The sequence below is a fragment of the Rosa rugosa genome, chromosome 3, assembly GCF_958449725.1.
Source record: "Rosa rugosa chromosome 3, drRosRugo1.1, whole genome shotgun sequence".
Classification (NCBI taxonomy): Eukaryota; Viridiplantae; Streptophyta; class Magnoliopsida; order Rosales; family Rosaceae; genus Rosa; species Rosa rugosa.
The window spans coordinates 30,428,478-30,452,871 of NC_084822.1; the positions used below are offsets into that span (position 1 = coordinate 30,428,478).

A 24,394-nucleotide genomic window follows, 5' to 3' on the forward strand; every position below is an offset into this window, starting at 1 on the left:
AGGAATACATGATTGCTCTTTCTTTTTTCAGAAGGCAGAACAGGAATTAAAATTTTAAAAAAAAATTAGAGGAGGTCCATATATTAAATATGGAGGTATGAATAGAAGCACTCATTTAGCAATAATTTGATGATTAAAAACTATATTACTATATATAGTAAAATCCAATCTTGGTTTTGGCAGGCATACAATTACAAATACACCGCGGGGCAACAGATTCTATGCGGCTCATTATAAAATTAGTGGCTAGCGTGGACCAATGAAAACCGCGACAAGCAAAACGTTAGTTGCAGTGAGAGACACGGTACGCGATTAAACCTCGATACCCCCGCCCTACTCTTCTTTCTCTAGCCTTAACAAACCTAATCTTTATATTGGCCAACTTTTTTAACTTGGAGATTGGAATTAATCAAAATCAACAGACTTTCTCTTTCTTGGAATTTTGAATTTGGTAACTAAGGCTCGGGGTTGTCTTCATCACTGTTCGTTGCCTCGAATCCGGTCAGGTATGTGATAACGCTACTCTTCTTTGATTGCTACTGCTAGTCTTATTCTGTTGTCTTTGTATGACACTCCTTAACATACCATCTCTTGCGGCTGCTTCAAAGTATATAGCTTTGTTGTTTTTGAATGCAAAATAAAAAAAAACGTCCCATGTTTGTAAAGTTTGAAATTTTCTAGGGGAAATGCTCATTTACCCAATTTTAGCTTAAAATTTGCCCACTTGCTCCACCAACTGTTTTTTAACCTCATTTACCCAAAACACTCTAAGGGATTATTTCCCCTTTACCCAATTAATTCTTTTTTTATTCTTTTTATTTATTTTGGGGACTTTTTTGCCCTCTCCTTCTTTCTCACTTAGAGGGAGAAATCATCCTCCACCTTGCCGGACTTCGGTGACCAGTGGCCGGCCGCCGACTCCGGTGACTAGTGGCCGGCCTCGGACTCCGGTGACCGGAATCCGGCGACCGGGGACAGGAATCCGGCGATCGGTCCCTAATAATACCCAGTAACCATATTATTGCCCCCCAGTAATCATATTATTGCCCCCCAATAATCATATTATTGCCTCCTATAATCATATTATTACCGTCCAGTGAATTGTATGAACTCCCAAAACCAAAATGAATACACTACAGGCACAATTGATCAATTTATAATCATATTATTGGCTCTCAATAATCATATTATTGCCTCCCAATAATCATATTATTGCCTCCCAATACAAAGTCTAATGTCTCTACTGCCTCCCAATAGACCACCAAAAATGCACCATTTTGTACGATTCACAGATAATTTGACTTTAATACACATAAAACAACAGGTAATTTATCAAAACACCACACTATAGTGATCCCCGTCCCTCATATCAAAGTCTACTGGGGGCCAATAATGTATCTACTGCCCCCCAGTAGACCATCAAACAAACCCCACAGTTACATTGCAATGTCAGATTACTCACATTGTTGAACAGACAGTAGATCATTGGCCTCCAATCCACATTGTTGAGACCGTTAGGACATGAAGTATATGGACGATTGATTAGGACATTGTGATTGAGTTATGGATTGTACTGGATATAACTGAGGTTTTGAGATCAATTTTTATCACAATTTGCGACGGTTAGGGGATTCTAGTTCTAGTCTAGCCGCCTAGCCCAGGACCTGTATAGCTCTAAGATCAATATGGAGAAGGAGAAGAATAAAGTGGTCATAGATCATTATAGGGTTCTTGGTTTACCGTCGGGTAAGGAAGTCACCAAGCTTACCGAGAAAGAGATTACAAAGGCGTACAGAGCAAAGGCTTTGCAGTTGCATCCAGACAAAAGGCCAAACGATCTCGATGCCAATGCCAAGTTTCAAAGGCTCAACTCATCCTATGCGATACTCAGCAATCCAAAAGCCCGGAAACAGTTCGACTCTTCTCTGAGACCCGAGAACAAGTCCTCGGAACCACTACCAACCTCTGAACCACCACCAAGTAAGAATGAGGATCTTGACCAGGGTTACTTGTTTGTGGTTGGTTTGTTAATCTTTGTTTTAGCCCCCATCGTTTTTTCCGGAATCGAGATCCAGAAGCAGTACGTCGAATAGATTAGGTTCTTATATAGAAGGGTTCTTTAGATTACCCAATCGTGAACGATTGGATCTCTGGTCGGGGATGGTTCGACTAGGTCAATATTTTAAACGCAGACCACCTCCTCCTCAGGCTACCACCAATCAATAAGATCCACAAGTAGAAGATCACGAAGATAATCATGAATCACAAGGAGATGATCATGAAGATATTGAGGTGAGCGTTGTTTATTATATCTTTATTTTGTTAATTAAAATAAGGTCAATTCTGTCAAACACTGTTAGATTGGGTAAATGGGGTTAATAAACTCTTGGTGGAGTAAGTGGGCAATTTTTGGGCTAAAATTGGGTAAGTGGTCACGGCCCCAATTTTCTATGGTAGAGCTGTTTGGGCATTCTTCTTGCTTCTGTTGTCATTGTTTGGTGGATCATAATGCTCAGGTACGTCCCATTGCTTCAGAGTTCAGAATGTTCTTGCAATGCTAAGGTAAATTTATGTGGCAATTACAGCTGGTACGTAGCTTGTTTTTGAATATTCAATTGCATGTTGAGGATCAAACTTCTGAGGTGTTAGAAATTGATGAAATCTCAAGTCGAGTAATAATTAATGGGAGAGGTCTGAGGGTAATCCGTTTTCCGTTTAGTGGACTGTAGAAGATGAAAAGTTGTTGAGTTTCTATGTGTTAGAGCACTTGAATGGTGAAAAGTATGGGGCTTAATTGCATCCTTCAGAAAAAATGTCAATTCAGAAGCCATATATATAAATATGAATGATCAAGTGCTTGCTTTATCAAACTAATGTCTGGAAGATCTGCAGGGAGGACTAATTGGCCTCCTTCTGATGTGAGCTTGTATATTCTGGTTCTAAATAGCGGAGAGGAATTTACAATGCTTCTGCATCAATATTGGTATGTGGTCCCTGATCTCTCGCTTGCTCTATTAGTTCCAAGGCCAATGGGATAGTAAGACTATTATATACTGCTTCGTGAGTTGAACCTTGCCCATGTGATTTGATGTAATTCATGAGTTGATCTGAGAATTTTCCTTTCTCCTACTCCTAACATCTTACTTGTGGACAGTATATTTTGAGGCGTCAAGTTTGAAGTTGTGAGCAACCTGACGGTATTAATTAGCAGAGGATATTGTTTCTGTGGATGCTCCAAGAGAGACACTAAGAAATGTTCCCTTCCCCACTAAAGGATATATCTTCTCTGTGAAGATCAGCTTGTAATCCAGGAATGTTATATTGGATACTGGTTGTCGGACACAACTCTACAAGACAGTTCTACGCCTGGTCTCTGGGGCTAATGACTGCACCATTAGATCAGCTGCAGTTGCTATGAGTAACAATGGAAAAGTTTTTGCAAACTCATCTTCTACATTTTTGGGTTGGAGCTTAACAGTTGCAATCAGATGGCATATTGAGCTGATGCTTATGATTTACAGAGGTCAATGTACAGCTGGGGAGAGCCCTTAGAGCTTTTGAATTGTGTCAGTCCTGTTAATTGTTCGAGCTAATGTCATAACTAGTTTTGGTGAAACTGTGGGTTCTCTATCACAATCCAATACCATTTCTTGAAAAAGTTCATATAGTGTTCTTGCAAATGATCACAATGCTGTCTCTCCTACAGGTTTTGGGGACTGCATTACTTGTGACAGTTAATGATGTTGGGCTTGCTTCTCCTCTTGAGCTTCTTCTGTGTTACAACTGGCAGACATATGTTACCAGAAGTTATAATTATGCCTTTGAGAAGGGAACTCACAGAATAGTTATTTAATGGCTGGGATGGGTGGACTCTCAACTCTATCAGTTTTACCATGTGGATGTTAAGGGTCAAAATTATACAAGTCTTAGACATCGATGACATCTCAAGCTCAGGTGGTGGCTATGTTAATGTCCCTAATCTTTAAATATTTGCTACACATAATCATCTTGGGATAAAACTTTCTTATTTGTCATTGCTTTACAACAATCTAGGGATAAAAGAAACCACTAATGGTGGAAGTCTATGCACCCACACAATATTTTCGTAGTACCTGGTGCGTCTTTTGGGCTTACTTTGTAGGGATACCCAATATAATTGGTATAAATGTTGAATATACGAGTATGGGTGAAAATGAAGTAGCAAAATACATAGATCTTATCCTTGATATTCACCTGGAACACTAGTATCTGTGCTACACTTCTCAGTCAGAGATGATGTCATCTGTCTTACTGTCTAACAAATGGCTGGGTGTTAAAGCAGGTGTCCCTTCTTTAGTGTTATTGAATTTACAAAGCAACTGCGTGGTGTTGGCCATTAGATGTCACTTTATCCTTTGTTTTTTGAGGGTTGAATTGCTTTCTGTTTATGAGCAATTGAATGGTGAAAAGTATGGGACTCAATTGGATCATTCAGAAAAACTACAGTTCCCAAGCCAGAAGAATGAGAAAGTCTGAAAGAGCTCGATAATGTGAATTCGTGGGAGGACAACTGGTCTCATCCTCATATGAATTTGTGTCCAAAGAATGGAGAAGAAATTAAAATGCATGAATCATCAGTATCAAAATTGGTGGTGCCTCTCTCTCCTGCTCTCTCTTGGAGTTCCTATAACCTGGATTCTAACGCCTCATTAATTCATTATACAATTACAATCTTCAGAATTGCATGGCTAATGTAGTGGTCAGAGTGAGGAATAAGGAACTATTATCTATTCTTTGTTACCAAATGTTCCTAACTAGAATGAAGTGGCAAAGAGATGCTATTTCCATTTTAAGGAGACTGAAGAAAGACTTAAGAGAGTGATAACCCTTATGCATTCAGGCAAAAGATCAAATGATGAGACGTGGTTCAAGTAAGAATTCCAAATGTTAACGAACTATCCTGATGTTTTGTTCATAAGCATGTACTCACGGTGGAAGTGGAACCATCTATCTCAAAGTCTGGTAGAGTTCTTGTGTGAATAGTAAGTGTTACAGAGGATATATATTCTGAAGCTGCAAACAAGAGTTACAGAGGATATTGTTTCTGTTGATGCTCCAAGAGAGACGCAAACAAATGATCCTTCCCCACCAAACCCTTCCCTGTGAAGATCAGGTCTGTAAAGCAGGAATGACATATTGGATATTGGATCTCAAACATGTACATAAACTCTATAAAACCTCAATTTATAGGTCTGTATATGTTGTAAAACTATAGTTACAATAGGCTGGAGAAGCTTATGTTGGAGATGGAAGCTGATCCTCTGGTTGCAATAGACTGGCGTGATTATAATGCTGCAGCTAATGCTTTCCTGAGGCTGGACTACCAGAGAACGTACGCACAAACATTGCTGAGGAGATCAGAGCAACCATTACCAATAACACAAGGAAAGTCGGTTATCAATACCGACTAGCTTCATATGCTTCAATTGGTAATAAACATGAAGTTTATCGTATATGGAATTTGTACAAATGTATGGGAAGATTTTACAATAGTCGCTGTCAGGGATGGTATTTCATTAGTGAAGGTGGATGACACTGATGGTGCTGAGAAGATTGTGGAGGAATGGGAATCTAGTTTCAAGGCTTTTGATATTCTAATATCCAACTTGTTGGACAGTTCTTACCTCAAGAAAGGTCTTTGGGGAAGGCCAAATCATATTTAAAGAAGCTTACCGAGAGCGGAATAGAGGATGTAAGCACATGGGCTCTTTTGGCCTCTGGATATGAATGGTCAGATGAGAGGCAGTGGAAGCACTTAAAAAGGCAGCAAACTTACCAAATCAATCATGATGGTAGTTCAATCATTTGACAGCGGCTGAATGTCTTGTGTACTTGAAAGAGAAAGGGGATGTTGAATTAGGACACGAGTTACTGGAATTGCTGAGAGAAAGTGGTCATTTAACAATGGCTGTTTGTGATAAATTAGAAAATTGCATGGATGGTGAACCGCAGGTTCTGGAGAGCTTATCAGGTGATAGGGGAAATATGTGGTGGGGGTTGATAAAAGTCAGGATGGAGAGATGCATGGCTTAATGAAGCTCAACCATGGGGCAGACCTGTAGGAGCTAAATAATGGACTACTATTTGTTGATCTACCAAAAAAGGTGAATTTCTACATAATAATTACTGTTTTTGTATTGTATTAGGTGATATGGTTATTGCTAGATTTTCCTTCTAAAACCACTCTATTGCTTACTCTTAAAAGGATACAAAAAACCTAACCAGACTATTCTGTCCAAATTATCGATGTGCTTCTGAAATCTCTGGTAGTATAGTGAAGATAAAGGCTTCATATGTGGGAATTTTTTAACATCTTAATGTTAAGTGTATATATTACAAGTTACTATGTATTTATGAAGGTAGACATACACACATAATGTATGCATATGTGTATATATGTATGTGAATATAAATATACCGGACCTGGTACAGTAGCACAGCTTAATTTTATGTTTTTAATGTGTAATTATGCTTAGTTGTGTTTCCTTCAGGTCTTAGATAGATTAGTGAGGGTCAGGCATTGAACTTCATCTTTATAATAGCACCTCTTTTGTATAATTCTTCAGATGAATTGGGAGCTGCCATTAAGCTTCAGTAATACATGTTTAACCAAACTGGAGCTTGTTGTCTTGCATATTTTCTTTTGTATTCCCAGTTTCCCAGTTATTCCCAGTTATTGCAATCGCTGACCATCTTCTCATTCTAAAATTGAACCAGGAGAAGGCTAGTCTGAAGTCTTATAGTCTTCTGCAGACAAGTGTGAATGTTTCCAAACACAATATCTAACAAACTGAACTTCTCTGTTCCCATTTAAAAAAAAAAATAAATAAATAAATAAAAGCAGCTATTAGCAATTTGGCACCAAGGAAAAATGAAGTCTCATATCTGACTGATTGTACAGTAGTTTGTAGTTGATAACATGGCGTCAGTTGATTAGTCCATCCACAATAACTAACCTCAATCAAAGCTTCAAACTGCACATCAGTTATTTAGTGAAATATGATATCTCTACTCGATCCATTGAAATGATGGTATTTACTAGTATCTTGTTAAGAACTATCATAAAATTTTCAAAGAACCATTACTAAAGCATGCACCAGCTAGAATAATAGGATTTAGTGGGTTTGGGGGTAATCAACGTCTTGCACAAATAGGGTCTAGACCAGACTTCAGCTCGACCAAATTCAAATAAACACAAACTAAGCCTGCCTTAATAGTTAATATCTGAAGTTGTGACTTAAAGAGGGTCAGGCTCATTAATTCGGTTCACAAGTTGAGCACGTTGGTCAGTCATTGATTCATATCCTCCCCCTTTACACTTCCTACTAAAGACTGAAACTACTCAAATGAGAGTCACACATATTAATTAACAGAGAAAAGTTCAGTTACCGTCCCCAAACTATGCTGCCAAGGCCAATTTGATACCCGAATTCTCAAAAGCATCAATGTGATACCCAAACAAGTATTTTGACATCAACGTGATACTTCCGTCAAAAATTCTTAACGGCTCCGTTATTTGATGACGTGGCAAGCACGTGGAGACAAAAAAAGAAGTTAAATGACCAACTTACCCTTTTGTTTTTGTTAATTCATTTTTATTTTTATTTTTCTTTTCATTTCTTCTTCTTCTTCTTCTGTTCTAACTAAACCGCCGCACCTCCGAAGCAAGCTCCGCCACCAGCCACCAGCCACTCACCCCAAAATGAATTCCGATTTCGGCTTCGAACGCGAGCTCGGCCCCGACCATAGTTACCGCCCCCAACATCAAGAATATCACATTACATGCAAATGCAGCAATTTGACAACTTCTAATCCAATTCAAATTGAGAAAACAAGAACAAACAATTCAACTTCTAATCCAAAATTTCAATCTCCCATCTCCACTCCCAAAATTGGAATCCCACCTGCAACAATCAACAATTCTCAACGATTTGGCCGGAAAAATCAACCAAAAAAAACCAAGAACTCGTCAGTTACTGTTCACGCCACTGTTCACACTCTCAAACACCTTCAAATCTTCCTCCACCGATCATGAAAAGCTGCAAGAGGTTAGGGATGAAGGTTAGCTTCGACCCAGCAACAAAAATCCCAAAGAAATCCGGTCGGAACCCGCCGGAAACCGGAGATCGAAGGAATCTCCGATTTCCCCCTTTTCTGGAAATCCCTCTTCGATTTCTTCTCAAATCAAGGCTACCCAATTCAGAAATCTTACCTTAGATGCAAGAGGAGGAAGAGAGGATCCTCTAATAGCCGGTGATGAGGCCGGCGGCGGTGATTCCACCGGAAATGGGTTCCGGGTCTGAAGAGAAGAGAAAGAGAAAAGAGGGGGGGGGGGCTGGAGTCGGTTCTCCCGAATTCACTCTCTCTCTCTGCACCTTCCTTCTGATATTCCCATTGTAGGCTGTGAGCTCACGCCTTATGTGCTCTTGCGCCGCCCTGATAAGACCGTCACTACTGACGATGTGCCGGAGTCGTCACCTATTGATGGCCAGTTCTTGAGATACAAGTGGTGAGCTGCGGTTTTTTTGGAATCAATTTGAGTGTTGTTTTTTTTGTTTGTAATGGTTTGCGTGGTTTTCGATTGGGTGTTTGTTAGGTTGGTTTGATTTCGGGGTTTTGAGCTTGGTTTTTTTTTCGGGTTGTCAATGATTTTGGGATTGTTGGTGTTACATACGTGTTGGTGGTGGAAAGGACTGTGTGTGTGTAAGAGCATTGTTGTTCAGTCACTTCTCAATGTGACAGAGAGCTTTGTGTTTTTTTTTTTTTTTTTTTTTAATTATTTAGTAGTGAAAGACTATTCTGCCCCTGATAAAAATATCACATAAGACCCACATGCTTGCCACGTCAGCAACCAGACGGCCCCGTTAGGAATTTTTGACGGAAGTATCACGTTGATGTCAAAATACGTGTTTTGGGTATCACATTGATACTTTTGAGAGTTCGGGTATCAAATTGGCCTTGGCAGCATAGTTTGGGGACGGTGACTGAACTTTTCTCTAATTAACAACCCAATTCATTTCCCGACATTTCGTTCGCAGGTGAAAGAGGAAATCTATGGAGGGCCAGGAGGGGGTTGATAATATTCAAAATGGAGGCACATGGGACAGCGGAACTCAATGATGTGGTAAATAAGTAGTAGAATACAGAAAATCTATGAAACTCATTTTGTTAGTCTACCAACAAAAGGCGGGTATGGTAGTACCTCTTTTTGTAATGCTTAGCAAAACTGAAGATTATCCTGCAAGTTATTGTTGCATCTGAGAATAATCTGATTTTGTTTGGAGCATAGTGTCATACATCACTAAACCAGAGCATAGTTTATCAAGCATCTGACTGACATGCTTCTGAAAAAGGCATGTGGAACTCTCATTTTTGAGGTGCCTAAAGCACAAATTCAAAGAACAACAAACTCTGCGAGTATCTGTAGGTATGATTTTGGTCGTGGTGCTGTAGTTTTTGTTGCTTGCCTGTTCTGGTGGTTTTTAATATAATGCATGCAAGAGTTTCCTCTTCAATCTCATTTTATCATTTTTGTATGATATTGGCAATGACCTTTTGTCTCTGAGATGGAATCAACACGCTGTTTTGGATTCTGGGGTTCCCTTTCGAGTTCTTGTCGGTTGCTCTTTGGGTGGTTTAATTATTATAACCTCTTCCTTCTCTTTGTTGTCTCTAATATTCAATTAGCTATGGCCAAGATTGTGCCTGATGGAATTCTTTGGCTTTCAAAACACATTTGGTTTTTGTTTTGCTAAAAATCTGCTCGGCAGGTGTTGAGAGAACTGATATACCCACCCTACGGTGCCTTGGTATATATGGTCTTGTCTAGTCCAGATGAATATCTCAAGGATGAGCTTCATGTCCATCCTTGGTTGGTTTTACAGGTAACAATTGCTACAAATGATAGGACACAGAAATAGTGGTTATAAATGACATGTATATCTCTTTTATTGGAAACAATTGTTCAATATCTTAGCCCAATTCAATATAATGGGTGCTATATTTTCCCCATTAGCCTCCTACAATCATGTTTGGCATGATATGACAAGCTTTATCTCTGAGATAGAATCACCACTAATTATGGATTCTCGATTTCATTTAATGCTTTGTGAGTTGGGTTTTTTTTTCTTTTTTCGGATGGATTCAAATGCTGCTTTTGGCCTCTCTCTTCTTGCTGATTATTTGACGAAGATTTGAGAGGAACTGTAGAGTTCTTTGCTTTAAAATCCCATTGGTTATTGTTCTGTTAAATCTTCATGGTATGGTCAATGTTTGGTTCAGGCTATATAGGATAAACTTCATATTCATCCTTTGATTGGTTATAAAGGAGAGAATAGCCTCAGAGGTTAGCATTATTAGTTGCCTGGCCTACATACATTTGCCAAAGGTGCAATGACACGGTGTCATTGACACCAATACGGGAAGGAAGGAAACCCATTTGACTTTTTATCCAGTTTGCAATGCTTACTGTAGTCTCTTGTGGTGGTGGCTTATTTGTATCACAATAATATCACGGGCATTGATCAAGGTTACCCTGTCTTCCTTCTGAATGATACTCTTGATTTCTTGACTTCTGTTCGAAGCCGGCTTCTAGAAATCCAGATGTTTCACGAACAGAAAGTCGTGCTGTGTTTAGCAAGTTGTGCTACATTCATGCTTGTGTCAGGTTCGTTTAGTAGACATAGGCATAAGCTTACATCCTAAGCTGAGTAGCAGTAGAAGTACTGTTGCTAAAGCCAACAACGGTCACCACGCTTTTTTCTCATTTTCAAAAGCATCTTATAATTTCATTTCTACCCTGGAATTTTGCTTAGCTAATATTCTGATAAGGGTATTAGCTTAGTGAATCCCACTCAATAAAAGGTTCATGAACCACTTCAATTCATCATGCTCTACTAATAATCGTATAGGACAAGGCTGTGCAATCCAAATTTTTGTTTCACTTTATAAAAGAAGCTCCTATGCTACTCAATTCAGCAGTTCACATGCTAAATTGGCTCTCAACTCAGGTTGTGTGGTTGCTTGGAGGGGTTCTGTCCCTGCAACCATCAGTAGCTATGTAGCTACGACTCTTTGTATGAACTAATTTTTTTCATCAATATAGCTTCACGTCTTCCCAATAAAAAAAAGAAAAAAAAAAAAAAAAAAAAAAGGATACTGAATAGCATAACATAGGCTTAGATTTGGATCTGAGTAGCAGTACAAGTGTCTGCTAAAGCAAATATTGAATTGACTGTCACCCACGCCACTGGCTACGCTTTTTCTCATTTTCAAGGGCATCTTACAAGTGCTTCTTCTTTTTTTTTTTTTTGTCTTTCCTTTCTCTGGAAGCTAGCATAGCTGATATTCTGATAATGATACTAAGCTAGACCGGTCGAGGAGTGAACTCCACAGAATGTAAGGTTCATGAACCACTTCATAATAGTTGTAACAATGCTATGCAACGCTTCCCAGATTAGGTGGCATAATTCTAGTTCTAAGACATTGTTATTTGTTCAGTATAAGTAGGAATATTTTTATTAAATTGGACTAGTAGTATTTTTTTTTTTTTTTCCATTTTTCCTTTCTTAGTAAGCAGAGGTGCCAACTGCCCTGTGCTGGTTTAAGAAAGTCGTCCCTCCGGTCCAGTATATACATATACTGTGTCTATATTAAGTAGCACCACTCTGAATTCGAAGCATGCGTTATCTGAGACTGTGATCATATGGCTTGCAATATGAACAGAGGGGTTTCTTCTTCTTCCTTTACTTCAATTAGGTGGAGTTACGATGTGTTCTTGAGTTTTAGAGGTGAAGATACACGTAATAATTTTACTAGCCATTTGTATGCTGCTTTGTGCCAGAGGGGTTTTCACACCTTCATAGATGACCGTGATCTTAGAAAAGGAGAAGAGATTGGACCAACACTTGTCAAAGCAATTCAGGAGTCAAGGGTTTCTGTCATTATATTCTCCGAAAACTATGCATCCTCCAAATGGTGCTTGAATGAACTACTCATCATCCTTGATTGTAAGGAATCAAAGGGACAACTTGTTTGGCCCATTTTTTACAAGGTGAATCCTTCAGATGTAAGAAATCAGAGAGGCAGCTTTGCTGAGGCAATGCATCAACATGAAGTGCAGTTCAACTTCAACATGGACCGGGTACAGAGGTGGAGGACAGCTCTTACTCATGCAGCTAGTCTGTCTGGATGGCATTTTCCGGAGGGGTGAGTATGATCATGTCTATCACCTATATACATATACAAGGCATTAAGACCCTTACAAACAGGGATTGCTTTTGATAGGAACCAGAAGTAGTCGCATCATCATCAATTTCTTTTCAATAAGGCATTTTTTAACCTCTTAATTACTTCATTTCTTTGAGAAACTAAAAACTGGTGGTGAACATGTTCTTGATGAACAGAAAATAATTCTTAATTTGTTATCACTTGTTATCTTCTTAGTTCTTACCAAGCAAATGAAAGGGAAGGGTTCAAACCAAAATTTAAAAATCTTTATATGCCTTTCAGGTTCTCAAACAATTAATTATCTTTTGGCTGCCTCATTCGTCAGTATAACAGGAGAATTGGTTTATAGTTTTTAAGTAATGAAGAAAAGTACTATTTAATTATGTGCTTGCATTCAGTGTCATCTAAACCAACAGGCTCCAATTGTAGCTGACTTTGACATATATAGGACATATAGAAAGAGAAGTCGACTTTTACTAAATAAGCACTTTGGCAGTACATTTGCAGGTTTCCTTCAGTTTAGTTATGAACTTAGGATTGAATATTATTTTCTTATTTTATCTCTCTGCTAAATAATGCTAACTTTGGGTTTTAGATTCTATTAATAAGCATGTTCAAGCAAAACGAGAGCTTCACTTTAACAGTTGACCTACGAATTGTAAACCTGCAAAGTATAGTACTCAACTATGGGGGGTTTTAGTCCTAGTGATTGAGATGATTTTCCCCACACAAGTCAAACTCCGAATTTTTCCTCCTCTTGAACCAAGAACATGCGATAGTATTAAATCTATTATCTTTGTTTCGAAAATTTTATCTGAAAATTAGTTGCTGATATTTGTTTCTTGGCCCTCTATTTTTTGTATCCTTATTCGTAATTTATGGGAATTTATTGCAAAATTACAGATTCATTAAATGTTTGATCTTTAATATTGAATTGGCAGGCATGAATCCAAGTTCATCCAAAATATTGTGGAAGAGATCTCAATTCAAGTATCAAATTGGACATACATGAAACTTGCTAAGTATCCTGTAGGACTGGAATCTCGAGTCCGGGATATGCATGAGCTTCTATGTGTTGAGGAAAATGATGTTCGCATGGTGGGAATATGGGGAATTGGAGGAATTGGTAAGACAACTGTTGCCAAAGCGGTATATGGGTCAATTGCTCATCGATTTGAAGGTAGCTGTTTTTTGGAAAATGTGAGAGAAAGGTCATTAGTGCCACATGAAGGCTTGGTTCAACTGCAAGAAACTCTTCTTTCCAAGATTTTAAGGGGTGTAGGAGTGAAGCTGAGCAATGTTGATGATCCTGCTTATGAAATAGAGAAAAGGCTTTGGAATAAGAGGGTTCTTATAGTTTTAGATGATGTGGATCATCTCAAGCAATTAGAAAACTTAGCAGGAGGATATAATTGGTTTGGTCCGGGTAGTAGAGTTATGATAACAACTAGAGATAAACATCTGTTAATTGCTCATGGAGTTAGTTTAACATACAAGGTCAAGGAATTAGAATTCTGTGAAGCTTTTGAGCTTTTCAGTTGGAATTCCTTCAAAAAAGACCTACCTAAGGATGATTATGTGAAACTTGTTGAGCGTGCTGTCTATTATACCAAAGGCCTTCCATTAGCTCTGACGGTTTTAGGTTCTCATCTTTTTGGTAGAAGCATAGAAGAGTGGCAAGATGCATTGGATAGTTATGAAAGAATTCCCAACAAAAAAGTCCAAGAAATACTTAAAATAAGTTTCAATGGATTAGAAGATCATCAGAAGGAAGTTTTCCTTGACATTGCTTGTTTTTTCAAAGGAGAAAATAAATTTTTTATAATGGATGTCCTAAGAAGTTGTGACTTGTACCCAATAATAAGTATTGCAGTGCTCATAGATAAGTCCCTCTTAGCGATTGATAAAGATAATCGGTTATGTATGCATGACTTAATCCAAGACATGGGCAAGGAAATAGTGCGTCAAGAATCACCCACAGAACCGGGTGAACGCAGTAGATTTTGGTTTCATAAGGATGTTGTACATGTTCTAACAGAAGAAACAGTAAGTAAATTATATCTTTGTTTCCATTGTTAATACAAAAATCTTGATATTCTACTTCTTTAGTCATTGAATGATATTGGGTGTAGACTTCTATCTAATGATGATGATATATACTTGTTACAATAGTTATACTTGCTAATCAGGTATACTTGTAGTGTTTAATTCATTGCTTTTTCCTATTAGGGAACAAGTAAAGTTCGAGGCATAAAGATTGAAATGCCCAAAAAAGAAGAGATCCATGTCGGTGCTGAAGCCTTGTTAAGAATGAGGAATCTCAGATACTTCATGAATCGAAATGCAAGCCTTGTTGGAAACATTAGTTATCTGCCCAACTCATTAAGGTTCCTTCATTGGTACAATTATCGTTTTGAATCCCTACCATCCAATTTTAATCCAAAGAAACTTGTTGCACTCAATATGCCTTCGAGCAACATATCACGTTTCGGACAGTCAATCACGGTATGTACTTTTGATTTGCTTAGTTTTAAGAGCTTCTTGCTCTAACTATATAAAAATTAGTTGAATAACTATTTTGTTTAATTAATTGAAGCTCAAGTATCATCTGACCAATCCTTGTTCAATTACTTCTTTTATGTACAGAAACTTGACAGGTTGAAATCTATGAACTTCGAGGGGTGTGAAATGCTAAAAGAAATCCCGGACTTCTCAGGATTTCCAAATTTAGAGAGGTTGTGTCTTAGAGAATGTAGGAGTTTAGTAGGGATTCATGATTCTGTTGGAAGCCTTGATAAGCTTGTGAGTATGTCTTTGAAAGATTGCTCTAACCTTACAAGGTTTCCCACAAGACTTGGCATGAAATCACTGAAAATTCTGAATATGAGTGGTTGCAAACTGCTGGAGACCTTCCCTGAAATTGAGGCCGGAACCATGGAACATTTGCAGAACATATATCTAGAGTGTTGCGAAAACCTTAAAACTCTTCCAAGCAGCATCTATCAGTTGAAACATATGCAGGAACTTGAGGTCAGAGGCTGTCCAAAACTTCTTAAATTTCCAATGTCAACGACAACATCCACCATGAAGCAGTATTTACCTGATGACAACAATGATGAAGACTGCTCCGTACCGGTGTTTCCTGAGCTGACGCTTTTTCGAGTCGGAGACTGCAACATATCAGAATGTGATTTCTTGATTCCATTTAGTTGCTTGTCCACCCTGACCTTTCTGGATCTATCAGGAAGCAGTTTTGTCAACCTTCCAACATGTATCATCAAGTTTGTTAACTTGCATGGACTCATATTACGCGATTGTAAGAGGCTTCAAGAAATTCCACAGCTTTCTCCAACCATAACAGCAATAAATGCAGGTGGCTGCAAATCATTGGAAAGATTTTCAAAATTATCTGATATTTTGGACCATCCAAACTCATTGGGTTGGCTTCAGTGGACCGACTTGTCTGAATGCCACAAACTACTCTATACTATGGACTTGGATGTGGAAAAGATGGCATCTATCTTACTTAATCAGCACCATGATCAGGTTTCTCTCACTTCTGATCTCTATATCTTGCACTTTCTCTACTATTTTTTTAATTTTTTTTTTTTCCTTATTGGTGGTCAATAGATATTTTCCTATTTTCAACTAAGATAGCATGTTTGCATCAACTCTGGAAGCTCGATATAAAGTGTTGACTGTTGATTAATTCCTATCAACTTGAGTTTTTGATAGAACTTTTAAAACATACCTCAAAAATGTCAAAAATTGCCGGAATTTGGTTGCCGGAGGTGACCGGAAATCTGCGGTGGCCGGAGTTGGCTAGGCGGTTGCTGGAAATTCTCTGGCAGTGGGCTGCCCCCCTCTTCTCTCTTTTCCCCTTTTTTTTCTTTTCTTTCTCGGCCCAGGCCTGCTTCCTTTCCTTTTCTTTTGTTTTTTCTTCTTCTTCTCTTCTAGGCCGCAGGCCTACCTCCTTTTTTTTTTTCCTTCTGGGCCGCGTCACTATGCTGGGCTTCCCCCTTTTTTTTCTTTTCTTTTCTGCTGGGCCCTCCTCTCCCCTCTTTTCTTCTCTTTCTTCTTCTTCTGGGCCTGCACATTTTTTTTTTTAGGAAAATGATCATTTACCTATATTTGGGGTTAATTAACCCCACTTACCCAAACACTCTAAGAGCAAGTCCACCCGTTGTCAAGAAATGTCAAGGTCGAAAAGCCAAGGGATCGACCAGTCAAGAAACTGTTCACTGCCACTGGACATGGGTTTTCACCCGTTCTGTTTCTTGACCAGTCAGTTACTGTTCATTGATTTTTTTTTTTTGGTGTAACTATGAAATATAATTTTTTGGGTGTGAGATGTAAAAAAAAATGGTAGGTATTTATAGAGAAACTTCAGAATTTTTTACTTACCATTTTGTTACCGTTACCTATATAATCATACATATTAATTATATACCATCAAATCTTCACAATCACTTGCAACCAACGGCCAAGATTAATTGACCGTTGGTTTTAAAATTCCAAACTGCCCAACAGCTGACTGCCACGTCCCTGTGGCTGTCCCTCCCACTGGCGCTACGCTACAAAAACGGCGTCTCCTGCACGCGTGAAGCAATCCAGCTCTACGCGACAAAAAAAAGGGTTACTCACACGCGTCTGCAGCATTCAGCCTCTGCACCCCTTCGGCTTACGTCACCCACATTGCTTCTTGGGCCGAGCTGGCAACTTCTTCGACTGGGCAAGAATTTTGTCAACCCCTTGCCCTATTTCTTGGAATGGGTCAAGAAAATCTCAATTTTGGCTGGTCAAGGAGAAACCGGTGGAAGCTACAATTTGGTGTTTGAGGGTCACCACGTCACCAAATCCATGTTTTGGCCGGTCAAGGAGGAACCGGTGGACATGCTCTAAGAGATTGTCCACTTACCCAATATTTAATATATATTTTGCCCTAATACCCAATTAAGTATTTTTTTATTCCTTTTTATTTATTTTTGGGACAATTTTGCCCTCTTCTTCTTTGTCACTTAGAGAGAGAAGTCATCGGAGACCTCGCCGGACTCCGGTGACCGGTGGCCAGCCGCTGACTCCGGCGACCGGTCACTGGAATCCCAAATCCGGCTACCGAACCGGTGACCGGATTCCAGCGGCCAATTTTATTGCCCCCTAATAATACCCAGTAATCATATTATTGCCCTCCAATAGTCATATTATTGGTCCCCAAAAAACATATTATTGCCCCCAATAATCATAGTATTACCCTCCAATAATCATATTATTGCCCTTAATAATCATATCATTGCCCCCCAATAGACCCCAATAAAAGCTAATAAAAGTTTACACTATCTTCATTAGTAAATTGGTTTCCAACTCTCTCTCCTCTATCAGACCAAAAAAAAAACTCTCTGCTTAGCCTCATCTTCATTACCAATAGACCCAACGTTTTGCTCATTATCCATAGCCATCTCCACAACACCGTTCTTCAATTCGTCTTCGGTGACCTTCGCTTTTTGCCTCCTTCTTCAATCTCTTACGGTTCACATTCACCAGAAGCTCATTCTGGGCCTTCCTGGCCCGGGTCCGGCCCAACGAACAGGAGACCTCCGCCTGAGCCAATGCAAAGGTCAATTCGCGCTTCAGCCCCGATCATTCACCGGCGGGATGCTCTACATGCAGAACGACCTCGACATGGCCGCCGTGTCCCTCACCAACCAGCTCCGCGACCTCGGCCTATTGCTCAGATCTGGCGTGCTCCACCAGTCAAACGCCACCTCCGCTGTCTCGCCCCTCGCCCCCGCAAACGATGAGTCGCGCAAGGCGGTGTTCGAGATGCAGAGATGTATCGTATATATACAGATCAGCGACGAGATGCAGGTCTGGGTCGAGGAATGCTTGAGGTCATGGTTTGATGAGGAACAATCGAACAAATCTCAGAATCTTTGATCGTTTGTTCAACGGTTTGCCAACTCCGGCCGGGATGGTTTGTTCAGAAGCTTTAAAGGTTGGCTCGAGGTCGACGAAGATGGCGCGTGGGACGTGCTTGCCGGTGCCGGTCTCAGAGAAGAAGGTGTTGAAGGCGTCGTCGCCGCTGCCGTCGGTCTTGTCGCTCGGCATCTGGCCGTCTGGCTGGAGAGAAAGAGAGAGAGAGAGAGAGTCTGAGAGGAGTGTAGTTTGTTAATTAAAATGAGAGCAAAACTATCAATAAATGTTAGATTGGGTAAATGGGAGCAAAAAACTCTTAGTTGAGTAAGTGGGCAATTTTTAGGCTCAAATTGGGTAAGTGGTCACGGCTCCTTTTTTTTTCTTCTTTCTTCTTCTTCCTCGTCTTCTTCTTTTTCTGCTTGTGAGACTAACCAGAAAACATGTGCGTGCGGTGGCGGCAGCAGGCAAAAGGCATGCGTTTGGGCGTTGGGGCGCTGTGTAGAAGGCAGGGCAGCGGCCTGCTGCGCTTGGCTGGGCACGGTGGAATGTGTTGGGTGAGGCTAGCACGGTGTGGGAGAAGCGAGGCAGTGAGGTGCAGATGCGGGGTGCAGAACGATCGATTAAGGCTGTGCGAGGCTTTGCGCGGCAGGCTTGTGCAAGCGGGCTGTGCTAGCCCTGGAGTGTGCTAGCGACGCTAGCATCTGCAGGCAGCTACGAGAGGCAGGTGTGGCTAATCCGGGCGAAAGCTAGCAAGGCTAGCAGACCTATTGACGAGCGTAGGCTCTTTGATGCGCGGCAGGAACAACAGGCGCTAGCGAGGCTAATGCAGCCGAATTTTTTTATTTATTATTTTTTTTTATTTAGGGTTTTGGCTTTTGGAATCAGGGTAAGAGTTTCGTGCTGATAACGTGTTTAAGGAAAACTGAAGTTGAGAGAGAATTGAATTATATTTTCATTGATAATAGGGGTCTCTTTATATAGAGGATTACAAGGCATAGAATCAGAGTTGTACAAGGAAAGATAATCGTACAATTAATCGGATATCTATGAATATCTCCGAGAATATCTCTAATTCAAAACCCTATTACAACTAGACACATATTCTGGATTTACTTGAACAGATGCGTGTTTTTTTCTTTTTCTTTTTTGAAATAATATGATGCGTGTTCATCTGATTGGATGGTTCTAGTTGGACCTCCAAATTTGATATTTGGACCTCCGACTTTTTTCAATTATTAATAGACTTTGTCAAATTATATGAAAATACAAATAAGGATAAAGTGAGAAAAATGGGGGGAAAATTACTCTTTTTACCTCCCCCAAATATAACATTCAATTAAATTAAATTTTTTTTCCCGGAATTTCCTTATATTGCCTATATACTTTTATAATTTACCTAAAAAAATTAATTAAAAATAATAATTTCTATAGACGACCCATCATTTAATACAAAAATAAATTCAAAGCAATATGATTTGGAATTTCCTTAAACTAAATTAATTGAATATTATGATATAATTATTACTCGATCTTCCAACCCAAAACCCTTGAAATCCTTCTTTTAGCAAATTCAAAGGGATTCCAGCAACATATCAAGATTGAGAACCAACCCTCTGATTAATTTTGGTGGAGGAGAGACCTACTAATAAGAGAGCAACATCATGTGATTTTAATTCATTATTCTTCTCGTAGTGGAAGATATAGATAAAAAGTAGAATAACAGATTGTTGTATCTCATGTTCAAGGGTGTTTTGGTAAAAATAAGGAGGTCTACTTAGCTATTCAAGTATTTTAAAAAATAAAATAGAGATGTACTAAATATGAGAAGTCTAAATAGCAAATTTGGAGGTCCAACTAGAACCACCCTTTCTGATTTTCAACCTAGCATGTTTTCATCAACTTGGAAGCTCAATATATAAGGTGTTGACTTTTGATTGATTCCTTATCAGCTTATGATTTTGAGACTTGCAGTTGTCCAAAATTAAATCTAGTGGCGAAACTACGTTTAGTGCCACGTGGACCATGATTCCATGGCCTAAATGTGATACTTGCCATTATTCAAGTCTTGGAATACTCTTAGAAGAGTTTCGATATTGATCCTCCCTAAAATAAAGTTTGTTTGTTTCACCCAAACCTGACCCCTTCCCCCTTCCCCCTTCCCCAACCCTTGATCCTATGAGAGCTTTGGTTTGCAAGAGTGATGCATTCGACCCATCTAATCCCCGATTCCCAACTTATGTGATGGGAATTGGGAGTTAGCTTTGCTTAATTAACATTTTCTATATATGAACATTACATGATGACAAATTAAGCTTTTAGGAATTCGGACCCTTCAATATATTTAACAAATTCTTGCAGTGGAAATACGAAACCCCCGTCCTAAACTCTCACATCGTCTCCTCCACCCTCTGTGGTGAGTCTCCGCCCTCTGTGGTGAGTTTTCGCTGAGCTTTGTCTCAGATCTGATGCTTTATGTCTCACTTTCTTTATCTTTCTCTTTGCTCCAGTTCAATTCCTATCCAAATACCTAGATTTACTAACTTTTCTCTCATCCTAATACAGCCTCGCCTTTCATCCTCCATCCCATCGCTTTCTTTTTCCACATTCCTACCATCACAGCCGTTCTCGACCTGGGTCTATACACCTAACTCTACACCTAGAAATAGCTGCCGAACCGGCACTTACTGATGTTTGTGGACGTCACTGGACCAGTGGTGTTGTGTTGCTCGGTGGTCTCCACCACCACGACTGCCGTTTTTATGTCTTTTGGTACTTTTGTCCTTCTTGTGTAGGCTGTTCAAGTATGGAGAATGATGGTGGATAAACCTCTGGCATTCGGAAGTGAAGCCTTAGTTGATGTTATTCTCTCTGCAATTTGGTGGTTAGCGGGCTTTTGGGCCTCGGTTTTTTATTTTGTGTTAGATGTATATTAATTAAGCTTTTGTCTATTGGGCTTTTAGGCGTAGGACTCTAGCTTTCTTATGCACATCTATATTTGTAGTATTGTATGTTGTTGTTAATGAATGAACTATTGACAAAAAAAAAAAAAAAATCTTGCAGTGGAAAATATTCTTAATAAACCTGCCGCAAATTGGAATTAGGGGGAGGTACTAACAAGCTTATAAGCACGCATGTATGCAAGCATCATGACTGATTAAGTTAATTAATACCATGCAATATTCACGCATCATGATTAATTTCGTTTTGTTAATACATTGCAACATTGATGAATGCAGGGGAAGGATTCATACTTCGAGTTCGGTGTTGTACTTCCAGGAAATAAGATTCCAAAGTGGTTCAACTTTTGTAAGCATCCAACTGATCCTGAGAATTGCGAGTTTTTTATTAAACTTCCTCCAAATTTCAGTGGAAAGAATTCGAGATTGGCTTTATCGGCTGTGTTTGAAAGCACAGATGGAACACTAACCTATGATTATGATGATTATGAAAAACACGGGTTTCATGTCCTAGTCCGCATTAATGGTGCTTACATATATGATGTTCATGAGCATTTCCTTATTCGTCCGGGGTCAAATCATGTGTGGCTGCAGTATGTTTCGTTATCTGATATGAGGCATTGGGGGAGGCAGTGGAATGAAGAGCAACTTTTGAGCAAGTGTGAAGTGAGATTTGTTCCATCTAAACCACTTTCCTTGAAAACTTGTGGAGTCCAACTAGTGTACCACCGGAACGAGTATGACAACAATGATCAAAACTTGGCAGATCTTCAATTTTACAAGAGAAATTACGATGACTTGGATCATGAAGTTGTTCAAGTTCCAAGATCACGTTTTGATTGGTACCCTCAACAGAGATTGCGCCTTGGAGCCTTGGGCATTACACAAGTGGAGATTGATCAGGACGAAGATAAAAGGATAATTGGTGAGCATTTCCTTCATTGGATCTTCAAGAAAGTACCGACTCGATTGATCGCTCATGCCAAGATACTGAATTTGTTTTATGTTTTAGTATGTTTCAGTTTGATCTTTTGTTTGTTTGCCATCAAATAATCCCCTCTCGGGAAATTTCTAGGGATATGCATGTTTGTGCTTCAATTTTACCGTCTCGGTACGTGCGTAGGTTTATAATTTGTAATATATATTCATGGATTAAGCAGAGATCATCTTGCATCGTATTATAGAACATAAATGCGACTTTCAGATAATTGCATCCTTTTTTATTTTGATAAGCTAACTGAATCACATTTAGAACAATTGAGAAGTAAGAGTTATGAATGATGATGGATGTAGTTCAGAAAATACAGACGGTAAGGGTGCATATCTATGATGGATGGAACTTAGGAAATTAATATTTTAGGGATGCCTTTATTTCATTCTAGGAAATTAACCAGCTTGAAGAGCATAGCTGGGAGGCTCACTCTAATTCAATTCTGGTTGATAAGATATATTCAAGGGAGACTAGCTAGCTTGAAGAGCATATATGGCTGGGAGGCTCACTCTAATACGAACTGTTACTCCATCTAACGTGTATGCTAAGCGCGCAAATGACTAAGATTCATATTCACATTTGTGATAACATTGACAAATTGTGGAGTAGTATTCTTCATATATTATTTGGAGAGTAAGGAATGGTAGTACGATTAGATTCTAGTATGATGATTATTGAACAAGTCATAGTGGCCTTTCTAATCTCGCCATTGATGGTGCTTTGGTTGATGATGACACTTTTGTTCCTGACTTTGGTCCCAATATGGTTGGGATATTGATATTCTGTAAAAGTGAAATCGACAGAATTAGTATTATGATTCCTATTAGCTTGAATGATGATAACTAATGAGGACAAAATCATATGGAGGCACAACTCTAGAGCCTCGTTTTGTTCACGGAAAGCAAGCATCGAAAAAAGAAAGTCATTCCTTTCTTGCAGTTAGGAAGCAAAAGGAAAGGAAATACTTTCCTAAAGCAAAGGAAAATAGGGTAAAAATAGTTCCTTTCATACTCCAAACCCTGCCCAGAGAACATACAAAAATGAAAAGTACGGATGGTAATTAAATCCCAAGAAGTACTTGGGAGTACATATATAACAAGTAACTAAACAAAAAGTAGGATGAAACAAAAAACTGACGAAACCTATAAGCATTTGCAGAGGACAAATCACACCCGTACGGGCTAGCAATAAAGGCAGGTAGAGAATTCCACCAGCTAGAACCAACATTAACTGCACCATATATGGTTAGCTAACGCATCAGCTACTAAGTTACGTACCTTCTCTATAGATATGAGTGACTTTAAACTGCATCATGCGAATGTAAAAAAGACAATTATTCCAAGCTACCCATAACCTCCATGGAACTAACATTGGATTCTTGAAGTAATGATGAACCACAAGAGATGAGTCCATTTCGAGCCAAATATGAGTCGACCGCTTTGTCCAAACAGTCTGTATTGCTACAATAACTGCCAACACATCTGCATCAATGGCACTTGGGACCTCCACTTTTTGCGTAAAAGCTCCCTGAAATAACCCATCATGATCTCTAAAAATTCAACCAAAGCCTATTGTGCTTCGGTCACGGAAAGATCCATCTGTATTAACCTTCAACCAATTATCTGGGGGAGTCACCAATTGAACACGAATATATTTTGGAGCTTTCAATCTCAGAGACAAGAGTGTAAACACGAAAATCCTGCAACGAATGAAAGAAGGACACGTGTACAAAATAATATATTTTTATTATTGAATTTGAGGGTTACAATCTCTGTATATGCTCTTTCACAAGAATCTCCTCTGATTCGATCTCCGACGTTGATTTTGATCCAAGGGTGGCGAGCACTTGATCTTGAATCGAACGGTTGTAGTGTGAACTTCTTGCTATGTTGACGATTTGAGGAAGACGATTGACCAAGGGCTATAGAAGCTTTATCTTGATCGGATTTAGGCCACGAGTGGTGTCACGTGGTGATTGTTCTTCGGCTTTGGTAGGGGACGAACCGGCACGTGTGTTTGGTGCTTGTTGATTCTCCACGAGCTTGATGAAGAACTTGGTAGAAGCTTTGTTTTGTTGATGACTTGAAGACGACGGATGATCAAGGGCTGCAGAGGCTTGAACTTGATCAGATTTGAACCACGAGCGGTGTCACGTGGCGAGTATGGCTTTGACGGCGGATGAATCGGCACGTTTGCTTGGTGCTTGTTGATTTTCCGCGAGTTTGACAACTTTTGAGCTTGCAGGTGATTTCCCTTGTTTGTCTGA

At 39.3% G+C, this 24,394-nt stretch overlaps 1 protein-coding gene and 1 pseudogene across 1 annotated transcript; both read left to right on the top strand.

Moving 5' to 3' along the window:
• Positions 1-5,246: 5,246 nt before the first annotated feature.
• Positions 5,247-6,615, top strand: LOC133737547 (pentatricopeptide repeat-containing protein At2g20710, mitochondrial-like; annotated as a pseudogene).
• A 4,863-nt stretch (positions 6,616-11,478) lies between these two features.
• On the top strand, positions 11,479-22,305 carry LOC133735521 (TMV resistance protein N-like). Its single transcript, XM_062162924.1, has 5 exons — positions 11,479-12,246; positions 13,209-14,313; positions 14,497-14,772; positions 14,914-15,813; positions 21,417-22,305. Exons 1-5 carry the CDS (start codon positions 11,744-11,746, stop codon positions 22,188-22,190), a joined length of 3,558 nt encoding a protein of 1,185 aa, XP_062018908.1. The 5' UTR covers positions 11,479-11,743; the 3' UTR covers positions 22,191-22,305.
• The last annotated feature ends 2,089 nt before the right edge of the window (positions 22,306-24,394 follow it).

Coding starts and splice junctions, on each gene's coding strand:
- LOC133735521 (XM_062162924.1), top strand. CDS start 11,744: ATGGCTTGCAATATGAACAGAGGGGTTTCTTCTTCTTCCTTTACTTCA. Junction 12,247..13,208: donor GGATGGCATTTTCCGGAGGG/GTGAGTATGATC, acceptor TTGAATTGGCAG/GCATGAATCCAAGTTCATCC. Junction 15,814..21,416: donor TTAATCAGCACCATGATCAG/GTTTCTCTCACT, acceptor TGATGAATGCAG/GGGAAGGATTCATACTTCGA.